Source organism: Saccopteryx bilineata, chromosome 7, assembly GCF_036850765.1.
Source record: "Saccopteryx bilineata isolate mSacBil1 chromosome 7, mSacBil1_pri_phased_curated, whole genome shotgun sequence".
NCBI lineage: Eukaryota > Metazoa > Chordata > Mammalia > Chiroptera > Emballonuridae > Saccopteryx > Saccopteryx bilineata.
Genome location: NC_089496.1, coordinates 75,293,124 through 75,305,655, shown reverse-complemented (window position 1 = coordinate 75,305,655; position 12,532 = coordinate 75,293,124). Strand labels below are relative to the sequence as shown.

The following is a 12,532-nucleotide window of genomic DNA, read 5'->3' as shown; positions in this document are numbered from 1 at the left end:
TCTGGCCCTGGCCGGTTGGCTCAGAGGTAGAGCGTCGGCCTGGCGTGCGGGGGACCCGGGTTCGATTCCCGGCCAGGGCACATAGGAGAGGCGCCCATTTGCTTCTCCACCCCCACCCCCTCCTTCCTCTCTGTCTCTCTCTTCCCCTCCCACAGCCAAGGCTCCATTGGAGCAAAGATGGCCCGGGCGCTGGGGATGGCTTCTTGGCCTCTGCCCCAGGCGCTAGAGTGGCTCTGGTCGCGACAGAGCGACGCCCCGGAGGGGCAGAGCATCGCCCCCTAGTGGGCGTGCTGGGTGGATCCCAGTCGGGCGCATGCGGGAGTCTGTCTGACTGTCTCTCCCCATTTCCAGCTTTGGAAAAATGCAAAAAATAAATAATAATAAATAAATAAATAAAATAAAATAGCTCGGTTGCCGAGCAAACGGAACAGCAGCCCCAGATGGGCAGAGCATCATCCCATAGGGGGTTTGCTGGGTGGATCCTGGTTTGGGTACATGTGGGAGTCTCTGCCTGCCTGCCTGCCTCTCACTTAATAAAAAATAAATAAATAAATAAAATATTAGGCATAAATGTGAGACACAAAAGACAGACTGCTTTGACCAATTCAAAAGGGAATGACTTTATACTTTGTTTTCTTTCTTCCAACCTTCCTTCCTTCCTTCCTTCCTTCCTTCCTTCCTTCCTTCCTTCCTTCCCCTTCCCTTCCCTTCCCTTCCCTTCCCTTCCCTTCCCTTCTTCTCTTCTTTTTCTTCTTCTTCTTCTCCTTCTTACCCCAAGTGATTGAGAAATGAAAATGAAGAGGTGGTGTAGAGGGGATAGAGGGGATTCAACTTCAGATACATTTAATTTCAGGCGACAGCAGAGAATCTCTATAAAAATGTCCAGCAGGATAAAAAAAATTAAAGACGGAAAAGAAATTATAAATTAGCTTAAGTCTATTTTTTCTTTTTCAAATTTGGTGATACTTCTATTGATATCCCTTTTTTTAATTCTGCTTCTATGTAATAAAAATAGTAATTATTGATATATAGTAAAAATATCAAGGAAGACAGCTGAATAATAAAAGTACTAGGGAAAAATTATTTCAAGAAATATTCTAAAAAAAAAAAAAGAAATATTCTAAAACCACTTATTAAAATAAACTCCCACACCTAAAAACATCAAAACCAGACAAGGTACAATATAATACCAGCGCTGGCAAGTGTGCAATCAACTGAAATTCTCACACATGCTGGGAGAAGGAATTCTGGGGAAAGCAAATTGACAATATTCATCAAGAGCCACAAAGTGTTAATATATTACTTCCAGGAATCTGCTAAGGCAATGTCTAAAAGAAAGCAATAGGTACATCTGATGATCAAATGAGGGCAACTGGTTGCATGAGGGTGCTCATTATCTATAACAGTAAAAAACGGGAAGCCACTTAAATATTGAACCATAAAGGGAGAGATTAAGAACATTATAGGGCCTTGGTGGAATTATTACACAGGCGCTGAAATGCTAGTTATAAAGACAATGTGGTAACAGGGAAATCTTTTTTTCTTCTTTTGCCATTATTTTAAATGGAAAAAGAGAAAAGCAGGATATGTGATCATAAGACATTATCAAAATAACATTTTGTTATTAAGGTGGCAGGATTTGGGGTGCACCCATAATCCACTTAAAATCTATTGTGTTGCTTGTAAGTGACTGTGAGTATTAAAATCAGCTGGTGGCGTCCTGGCCGGATGGCTCAGCGGTAGAGCGTCGGCCTGGCGTGCGGGGGACCTGGGTTCGATTTCCGGCCAGGGCACATAGGAGAAGCGCCCATTTGCTTCTCCACCCCGCCCTCCTCCTTCCTTTCTGTCTCTCTCTTCCCCTCCCGCAGCCGAGGCTCCATTGGAGCAAAGATGGCCCGGGCACTGGGGATGGCTCCTTAGCCTCTGCCCCAGGCGCTAGAGTGGCTCTGGTCACGGCAAAGCGACGCCCCAGAGGGACAGAGCATCATCCCCTGGTGGGCAGAGCGTCGCCCCTGGTGGGCGTGCTGGGTGGATCCCGGTCGGGCGCATGCGGAAGTCTGTCTGACTGTCTCTCCCCGTTTCCAGCTTCAGAGAAAAAAAAAAAAAAATCAGCTGGTGGCTTGGCTGTACCTTGGCTCCATCCACACTGATGATCCGATAGCTGTTCCTTGTGACATCGTAGAAGTAGGAAACAGTGACGGCCTGCTTGCTCGCAGGCACCCAGTTCTTCTTGGTGTTGGGGTCAATCTGGAAGACGTGCGCTCGCGTGGTGAATATGGGCTGTTCTCTGCAAGATGAGAAATGTGCGCGTGAATTGACGGCCCGTGACTTTGTGTATCATTAATGATTTATAAGCTATTTACTACCGCCAAAGATTTTTATAGCTCATAGGGAAAGATACATATGCAGGAGGACAATTAAAATAAGGAAAGGGGAGAGAGAAGAAAGAGAGACACCGGAGAAGCAGTTACTGACAACTAACCCCCTCAGGCTGTGGGGCAGCTGGCCTAGTAAGCAATTTGCTTCAAATGCAGCTCCTTGTCCAGTGAATGTCTTTGCATCCTGTCAAGGGTCCCAGTCTTTTTCTGACATCTGTTGGCATTTTTAGGAATTTTCAACCAATTTATTTTGGGAGATTCTGCAACAATTTTAGGGTTTTTTTTTTTTTTTTCATTTTTTCTGAAGCTGGAAACAGGGAGAGACAGTCAGACAGACTCCCGCATGCGCCCGACCGGGATCCACCCGGCATGCCCACCAGGGGCGACGCTCTGCCCACCAGGGGGCGATGCTCTGCCCATCCTGGGCGTCGCCATGTTGCGACCAGAGCCACTCTAGCGCCTGAGGCAGAGGCCACAGAGCCATCCCCAGCGCCCGGGCCATCTTTGCTCCAATGGAGCCTCGGCTGCGGGAGGGGAGGAGAGAGACAGAGAGGAAAGCGCGGCGGAGGGGTGGAGAAGCAAATGGGTGCTTCTCCTGTGTGCCCTGGCCGGAATCGAACCTGGGTCCTCCGCACGCTAGGCCGACGCTCTACCGCTGAGCCAACCGGCCAGGGCAACAATTTTAGGGTTTTGCAAACCACTTACAACTTCGTATTGTATTTTTATTAAGTACGTCTCAAATCCACAGCATTTTATGAATGATATAGTCATTCATAATTGACTGAGCCTTAAAGTTTTGTTTCCAACTTATGAACCTTTTGAGTGTTATGTAAAATTCATCAAATCTATTTCTTTTTCTAGCCTTGCCTCTGTATTGCTGCTTTTTCACTCCATATACCTGCAGATTCTTCCTATGATTATTAACCAAGTTAGTATATTATCAATTTTTCTGCTGAGTGGGTGACAGATACACAGGAATGGAGAGAGATGAGAAGCATCAATCATCAGTTTTTCATTGCAACACCTTAGTTGTTCATTGATTGCTTTCTCATATGTGCCTTGACCGTGGGCCTTCAGCAGACTGAGTAACCCCTTGCTCAAGCCAGCGACCTTGGGTCCAAGCTGGTGAGCTTTGCTTAAACCAGATGAGCCCGAGCTCAAGCTGGCGACCTCAGAGTCTCGAACCTGGGTCCTCAGCATCCCAGTCCAACACTCTAACCACTGCACCACCGCCCGATCAGGCGGGAATCAAATCTTGACAGTAAGTATTAAGAGACAAGGCAGATGTATAAAATTGTAATGGATTTCACTGCATTTTGTTTTAAGTATCAATTTCTATTTCACAAAGTAACAAAATGAACCATCCCTGGCCCAATAGCTTGGCTGGTTATACCGTTAGAGCATAGTCCCTAAGCACAGAGAATGCTGGTTCAATCCTTGGTCACGGCACATACTGAAACAGATTGATGTTTCTGTCTGTCTATCTCTCTCTCTTTCTCTCTCTCCCTAAAATGAATAAATTAAAAAAAAAACCAGACTTATTACAAAACACTTATTTTTGAAAAAGGATCGTCAAGCAAACTGATAAAATGGGGGGAAATAACATCATCAGCATATAAAAATCATCCTATCATTCATTTAAATGCTACATATTTAATAAGAACTTATTAGAGATAAAAATTAAATCAAAAGGTAACTGAGACAGTTTATTTTTTAAAATCCTTACAATGTCAAAAGAGATTACCAAAGAACAGGACATCCAAATGAAGACCAAAAATCATAAGGGGGCCCTGGCTGGTTAGCTTAGTCGGTTAAGAGTGTTGTCCTAAAACAACAAGGTTGCGGGTTCGATCCCCAGTCAGGGCTCATACAGGGAGCAACCAAAGAATGCACGACTGAGTGGAACAACAAATAAACACTTCTCTTCCACTCTCTCCCTTCCTCTCTCTGTCTCTAAAAATCAATAAATATTAAGCCCTGGCTGGTTGGAGTGTTGTTCCAGAACTCAAAGGTTGCCAGTTCAATTCCTGTCTCTCTCTCTCCCTGCCTCCCTCTTTCAAAAAAAAGAAAAAGAAAAAGAGGAAGAAAAAAAGAAAGAGAAGGAAATAAAAAGAATCAAAAGGGACTAGTGAATATTAAGTGTTCTAGTCTCTAAATGGAGTGGTTTTAGGCAAAGCAGTCTTTGAACCCATCTTAACTAAAGGAAGCTCATTGGAAAGAAAGCTCTTTCTAAGGAGAGAAACTTTTCTCCAGAAAAGCAATGTACTAGTTCAGTATCCTGCAAGGGATTCTGAACAATACCATGAATACCGGCACCAACCATCAACTGTGGTTGCAGAGAAATGCAGAAACCTTTGCATGACTGCTCCTCTGAATAAAAACCAAGGGCATGCTGTTCATGCCACCTCCATGCAGCTGCTTTGAGAGGCCAGCTTTCCAGAACACACAGAGACCATCACTCCTGGCCCCTGGTTCTGTCCTTCTATATCCCGGAAGCGGACAAGTGCCTCTGGGGAAGTGGATTACTAGGACGTTTCTCTTCCCTCAACAGTGACCAAGTTCACCCACCCACTCAGTCCTAAACTGACACCCTTCCAGCAGCAGAGTGACAGCTGTAGAAACAAAAGGAATGTTCTCACTGGAGTTGCCTGCATCTGCTGTCGAGAGCAGCCTGCGGGGAACGCGTGCGCGTGAACACGAGCCTTCTTGTCAAGCCCACATGGGCAAGCTGACATCTGGAGGCCCAGCTGTGCTGCTGCCAGCCCAGGCACCGTATTTTGCTAATTGTCTAAGTACAGTACCACAGAGGAAAACACTTGCTCACGTGCTATTCTCCGGCATATGTGAGAGGAGGGAACAAATGAAAAGGGAATCAATACAGAAGAGGTTTGCAAAGAATCCAATTATGCCGAAGCCTCTGCCTCCCTTGTGCAGAGAACGAACAAGCTAGGCAGGGGTCCTTCCTGGAAGGATCTGGCTTTCAGACCTTCCCCACACCCTCCACACTGAGGGAGAAGGATCGGGTCTGAGTTCCAGCACCCTTATACCTCTGGCAGCTATTAGGTAGGGCACTTCAACTAAAAATACCAATGCCGGCGCCCCAGCCTACCCCCCAGGAATCCAGCTCTCCGGGTGATTCTTATCCTCCAATTTGCTGGGGAGACACATTAGACATTATCAGATAATCTAGAAAAAAATGAAAGTGACATACAGCCAGCATCTCTCCTCCAGAATGACACAGCCAGCCTGACTTGTGGTGGCGCAGTGGATAAAGCATCGACCTGGAAATGCTGAGGTCGCCGGTTCTAAACCCTGGGCTTGCCTGGTCAAGGCACATATGGGAGTTGATACTTCCAGCTCCTCCCCCTTCTCTCTCTCTGTCTCTCTCTCCTCTCTCTCTCTCTCTCTGTCTCTCTTCTCTCTAAAAGTGAATACAGAATGACACAGCCAACTGTGAATGATACAAAATAATTCTAGAATGTCCTCCCACAGCCCACAGGGGACAGCAGTGGGACCAAGAACGGGATCTTTGGGGGATCTTTGGGTGCAAAGGATGGGGGAGGGGCAGAGGGAGGCAGAAGCACTCTGGTCAGGAAAGAGGGCAGCTTGTGGTGACCAAGCAGTGACCTTCTTCAAACACTGCATGTCCCCGAAGCCCACAGGGAGACAAGGAAAGATGGCAGAGCTTCCCGATCAGGGACAAGCAAATGCAGCAAGTGTCTGCTTGGCATGAGTCTGGTCAAGGTGAGAATGCAGACAAGGAGGGCCCATCTCCAAATCTGCCTGCTCAGCTCTGGGGATGAACTGAGGCCACAACAACTTGTCCTCAGGACCCTAACCAGACACAGTTTCCTGGGAGAGCACAACCGGCCACATCCTCAGTGGCTGCAGCCCTGGTCACTATGGTCAGGCCTCTTCAGGAAAAGTGGCTGCTAGCTCATGGGGAGAGACCTGAGACCTGGCAGGGGACCCTCAGGGCCTCCCGCCAGCCCCATTCAGAGTGGCGGTCCCAAGGTCAGTGATCCTCAGTCCTGGGGACCTACACAGCCATGTGGCACTGCTTTGTGCCCAGGAAACTACCCAAAGGGCTGGGATTTCCACATGAATAACCAAGTCTGAGGCCACTGGGATGTTCTATTTTATTCTTCTGAAATTCAAAAATCTAATGGCATTTTAAAAGGCCCAAAATACACAATGATAAAAAGAAAAGCCAGTCGCTAATGTTTACTGACTCTTACCATTCTGCCAGCCTTTACACACGATCTCTCGTCAAGGGGCACAGTGATCCTAAGGAATGGGGCTGCACAGTGGGGAAAACAGGGCACAGAGAGGCCAAGACTGGCCTTGGGTTACACAGATATGAGGTTTAAAGTTGGTGCAAGTGACACAGACCCCCTCCCTCTTAACCTTTATGTCATACCCTCTCTCTAAAATAACAGCGTCTGTACCTGGCAGCTTCTGACGTGTCACTTCTTGGTACTCAACACTAGTGCAATCCCCTCCCTCTGAGCAGGGGTGGCCTGGGACTTGCTCTGAACCAAAAGAATAGGGCAAAGATGATGGGATGTCAGTTATGCGAGCAGGTTACATAGGATTGTGATTTCTGTCTTGCTAGCGAACTCTCCTGATTGAGTCACTCCTATTGGCTTTGATGAAGCAAGTTGCCACAGTGGGAAGGCCCACCTGGCAGGAATGGAGGGTGGCCTCCAGCCAACAGCCAGAGTGGAACTGAGTGAGGCCCTTAGCCTAAAACCACTCTAGGAAGTGGAATTCTGCCAACAACCACTAGGCAGCTTGGAAATGGATCTTTCCACAGCTGAGCCTTCAGTGAGACCCCAGCCTTGGATAGCCACTTGATGACACCTTCTAAGAGACCTGGAAGCTGAGGACCCAGCTAAGGTATTCCTGGACTCCTGACCTTTGGAAATGTTTTATTTGAAGCTGCTAAATCTGTGGCAGTTTATTACACAGCAATAGATGCCCAAGATATTGACCTTCAGAGAAGTTAACTACACAGCAAGCAGATTATATACATTCTCACTTAAGGCTCTGACAGGGCTGGGTGGCATTACCCACACAGAAAACTTAGGGCCACAATGATTTCGGGCAACCTTACATCTTTATGGGCAAAATCAGAGTACTCTGCTTTTGGTTACATAGGATTGTGTAACCAAAATCACCACAAATTTAGAAAACCAGACCCCAACTCTGACAGAATATCTTGCTTCAACTGAGAAAGGAAAAGAGATGGAACTAGGACAGAGGAGTCAGTCCCCATAAGTGTGCAAATCAGTATAAATAGAAAATCCACAAGAAGCAGAACTTTCAACCCGGGAGGCCACCTGTCCTGCCCAGCAGGGAAAAGCCAAAGAGTGCGTGTCAGAGAGCAGAAACCACCTCATTCCCTCTCTCTGGTGTCCAAGGGTTAGGGAATCTATTTCAAATAGACTCCCATCCCCTCTGTGGCACTTTAAATAGAAAGCAGATGTTTCTGGATGGCAAAGCATTTCTTTAGGCAGACAATATAACCTACTGTTCCTAGTCTTTTTAGAGCTGAATAAACACCAATTGCTGCTCACTGAACACATTTGGAATCTGACAGTAATTGTTCCCAAGAATAATTAGACACTCTGTGCAATATATGTATGTTTGGAATATGAAAACCATTCGGCAGAGAGACCACTCTGGCTTAGAACAAGTTCTGGCTCCATGTGAAATGATTCTGCAAAGAACTGGCATGACTACTTTTAGAAAAGACAAAAATAAGAAAAAGGATGTTTTCATTTCTAACAACCCCTTACTCGCAATGCACAGCTCCAGGCTTCTTCTGATATGAACCAGTAAAACCTCACAATTCTTATTATTTCTACTTGTACTTGATTTAAATGGAAACACACCACTGAGACATTATGTACAGCCATTGAAATAGTGTTTCCAAATTACACAGATGTCCTAATTAGTTCGTCTGTCTTGAGTCTTAACTACCTCCAACACCAGCACCAAGAGGAGGGCTTCCCCAAGCCTCGAGGGGCAAGGCGATGCCCAGCTGGCTTCCAAGGCTTCCATGCCTCTAGCCCCAGCTCCAGAAGCATAAGTGACCCATCGCCCCTGACCGGACGGGCTCTGCTGCTTTCCCGCTAGCACTTCCAAATCACCTGCATTTTCATGTGACTACGCACATGCCCTTCACTGGGACCAGAACATTTTTCCCTCTTGTTTGTTCAGAATAGTTTTTATTAGTCCTTTGAGTCCCACCAGAGCATCTTAAGATGCTTATGGTCTTAGGACACAGGCCCTGAACTGAACACCTGTTGCAAGGCACAAGAAGCATGGGCTCACCTGGTTCCTCAAGCCCCCTCCCTAGATTGTCAAAAGACCCCTATGCTGGCAGCGTCAAATCCCAAAATCCTAGGACAGAGAGCCGGAGAAAAAAAATACAGACAAAAGGTTCTTCTAGCACATTCTTCCATACAAAGAATCTAACTTATGAGCATACTGTGTGTGGTTCTACATTCATACAAAATTCCTATAATAGGCCCCGGCCGGTTGGCTCAGTGGTAGAGCGTCAGCCCAGAGTATGGACATCCTGGGTATGATTCCTAGTCAGGGCACACAGGATAAGTGACCATCTGCTTCACCCCTACTCCCCTCTCCCTTTCCCTTCCTGCAGCCAGTGGCTTGACTGGTTTGAGCACATAGGCCCTGGGTGCTAAGGATAGCTCCAGAAAGCCTCTACTTCAGGCACTAAAAAAAAAAAAAAGCTCAGTTGTGAGTATGGCCCCAGATGGGCAGAGCATCGACCCCAGACAGGGGTTGCTGGGTGGTCAGGGCACATGCAGGAGTCTGTCTCTCTATCTCCCCTCCTCTCACTTAGAAAAAGAAAAAAATTTCCTATAATAAAGTCACCATTGTTTGTAGAAAATGTCACACATCTAAAACAGCTAAGAAAGTCAATTGAAAAAAGTGAATACAGTATGAATAATAAAATTCAGTAACACTGCTAGGTATAAAATCACTAATAAAAATAAAATCAGCCTGACCAGGCAGTGGCACAGTGGATATAGAGCGTTGGACTGAAATACTGAGGACCCAGGTTTGAAACCCCAAAGTCATCAGCTTGAGTGCGGGCTCATCAGGCTTGAGCCTGGGGTCAAGCCTGCTGAGCTGATGTCTGTCTCTGTCTTTCTCGCTAAAAAAAAATAAATTAAAAAAATAAAATCAGTAGCCTTCCTTCCTATATATACAAATCACCAGATAGATAACATAATGGACTTTGTGTGTGTGTGTGTGTGTGTGTTTGTCTGTGTGTGACAGAGACAGATAAAGAGACAGAGAGAGGGACAGACACACAGGAAGGGAGAGAGATGAGAAGCATCAATTCTTTGTTGCAGCACCTTAGTTGTTCCCTGATTGCTTCTCATAGGTGCCTTGATCAGGGGGCTACAGCAGAGCAAATGACCCCTTGCTCAAGCCAGTGACCTTGGCTTCAAGCCAGCGACCTAGTGCTCAAGCTGGTGAGCCCACACTCAAGCCAGCAACCTCGGGGTTCCAAACCTGGGTCCTCTGCGTCCCAGTCAGACACTCTATCCACGGTGCTACCACCTGGTCAGGCAATATAATGGATTTTTAAAGAACCCATTTAAGCCCTGGCTGGGTGGCTCAGTAGATAAAGCGTCAACCCAGCATACCAGAGGTGGCGTGTTCAATCCCTGGTCAGGGCACATACAAGAAGCAATCAAAGAGTGCACAATTAAATGGAACAACTAAGTGATACGAGTTGATGCTTCTCCCTCTCTCTTTTCACCTCACTCTTTCTCTTCCTTCCTCTCTCTCACTCTCTCAAAATCAATGGTAAAATTTTTTTTAAAAGATCCCATTTATAGTAGTAACTAAAAAGATATAATTTCTAGGAATCTATTTAAGAATTATGCAAAACCTGTATTAAAAAAATAAACATCACTTCTAAGGCACATAAAACAAAACTTTAATAAATAAAACATATTCTGTTTTTAATGGGAAAAGTCAATAAAAAGATGTCAATTGTCCCTAAATTAATATATACATTTAACACAATACAAATATCAACAGGATTATTTTTAGAACTAGACAGGGTTATTCATGGGGAAAACTTGCTATGGGAAGATAGGCAAAAAAATTCTGAAAATTAAGAACAATGAGGGGGTTTAGCTATGTCAGATAGAGAAATATATTATTATAGGCCTAACTAGGAGGTGGCTCAGTGGATAATTATCCACCTGGGATGCTGAGGACCCAGGTTTAAAACCCCAAGGTCACTGGCTTGAGCGGGGGCTCATAGACATAACCCCATGGTCACTAACTTGAGTCCAAAGGTCACTGAGCCCTTGAGCAAGGGGTCACTGGCTCAGCTGCCCCACTCTGTCAAAGCACTTAGGAGAAGCAATCAATGAACAACTAAAGTGCTACAACTACAAGTTGATCCTTCTCATCTCACTCCCTTCCTGTCTGTCCCTGTCTCTCTCTTAAAAAAAAAAAATATATATATATATATATATTTTTTTTTTTAATTTATATTTATATTATAAAACAGCCCTGGCCAGTTGGCTCAGTGGTAGAGCATCAGCCCAGTGTGTGGATGTCCCAGGTTTGATTCCCAGTCAGGGCACACAAGAGAAGTGCCCTTCTGCTTCTCCACCCTCCCCCTTTTGTTTCTCTCTCTCTCTCTTTCCCTTTACCTCCTGCAGCCATTGCTAGATTGGAGCAAGTTGGCCCCAGGCACTGAGGATGGCTCCATGGCCCCAGGGGCTAAGAAGAGCTGGCTGCTGAGCAATGAAGCAACACCCCAGATGGGCAAAGCATCGCCCCCTAGTGGGCTTGCTGGGTGGATCCTGGTCAGGCGCATGCAGGAGTCTGTCTCTGCCTCCCCTCTTTTCACTGAATTAAAAAAAAAATGTACCGAACAGAGCCCAGAAACAGAAGTTTAAGGAATTAAGTATATGGCACAGACAGCACTGTCCATCAGTGGGACACAGAGTCATCCCACAAACCCTATTACAGTCAGGGATTAGCCACGCCCTGGGGAAAAGCTGCTGGACCTGAGCCAGAAGTCCATCCCCTTGCCAGGTCTGAACACCTCCAAGTGGGTCAAAGCAGACCCATTCTGAGTTATTTTCACCTGCTCCAAAACTGCCCCGATGAACAAACCAGATAAATGAGAGGTCTCGTTTAAGTCCCATGCGTCACAAATCTTCCACTTTGCTGACTGGGGATTCTCATTTCAGGTCATATTTGCATCAAGGAAGGGAATGAGGCAATGTCCCTGATGAATGGTGACGGGCTTTCTCAGTGCTTATATCCTAGAGGGCTGCACAGGTTGTCAGGAGTCTTCAGCACACATTCTCCTGCGCAGCTCCTGTGACATGGGTGTAACTAAGTTCAAGGACTGGCTCACAGGCTGAGGACTGCCCCACCGTGGCCATCAGACCCACTTCCTCCTGCTTCAGGAAAGCGTGTGGACTTTCTGAAAGGGGGGCTGGGTCCACAGCAGTGGGCGAGGATCCTGACAATCAGGATGGGGAGAGGCAGTTTCAGAAAAGCAAAGCCAGGATGCAGGCAAATATCTGCAAGGCGTGAGGTGGGCGCTTCTCTGAAGATGAAGGATAAACAGGTTGTGGGAGAACAAGGCCAAGGACAGGGTCAAGGAAGAAAATAAAATAAAACCAGCAATACAGCAATGCCATCTCATGCTCAGATGGTACACACTACCCCCGCACAGAAACCCTCCCTCCTACACATACACACACACACACACACACACACACACACACACACACCAGCCCAGAGCCCAGCGAACGTGCGTGGTTTGGCAGGTGAGGTGGAAACGACTCCAAATGCAGAAGAGGTGTACTCAGGGACCCCAGTGGGAGTCACTGTGTGGCTACAAAAGGGGCTGGCAGGAGATGAGGACCATGGAGGCCAAATTGGACAGACATGGACTCGGGACACCAGGCTAAGGGAATCAACCTTTGTCTTAGGGGCCATCATCTCTCAACTGAGTGCCATGGAAAATTTATGTGATATCCCCTTTAAGAAACTGGATTCTCGCCTGACCAGGTGGTGGCACAGCGGATAGAGCGTTGGACTGGGATGCGGAGGACCCAGGTTTAAGACCCTGA

General features: G+C 46.5%; 1 protein-coding gene across 1 annotated transcript in view; it reads right to left on the bottom strand.

Moving 5' to 3' along the window:
• Positions 1–12,532, bottom strand: part of HOMER2 (homer scaffold protein 2) — a 78,260-nt gene that overhangs the window by 38,462 nt on the left and 27,266 nt on the right. Inside the window, 1 exon segment of the mRNA XM_066238171.1 lies at positions 2,131–2,287. Within this exon segment, the coding sequence (XP_066094268.1) occupies positions 2,131–2,287 (157 nt within the window).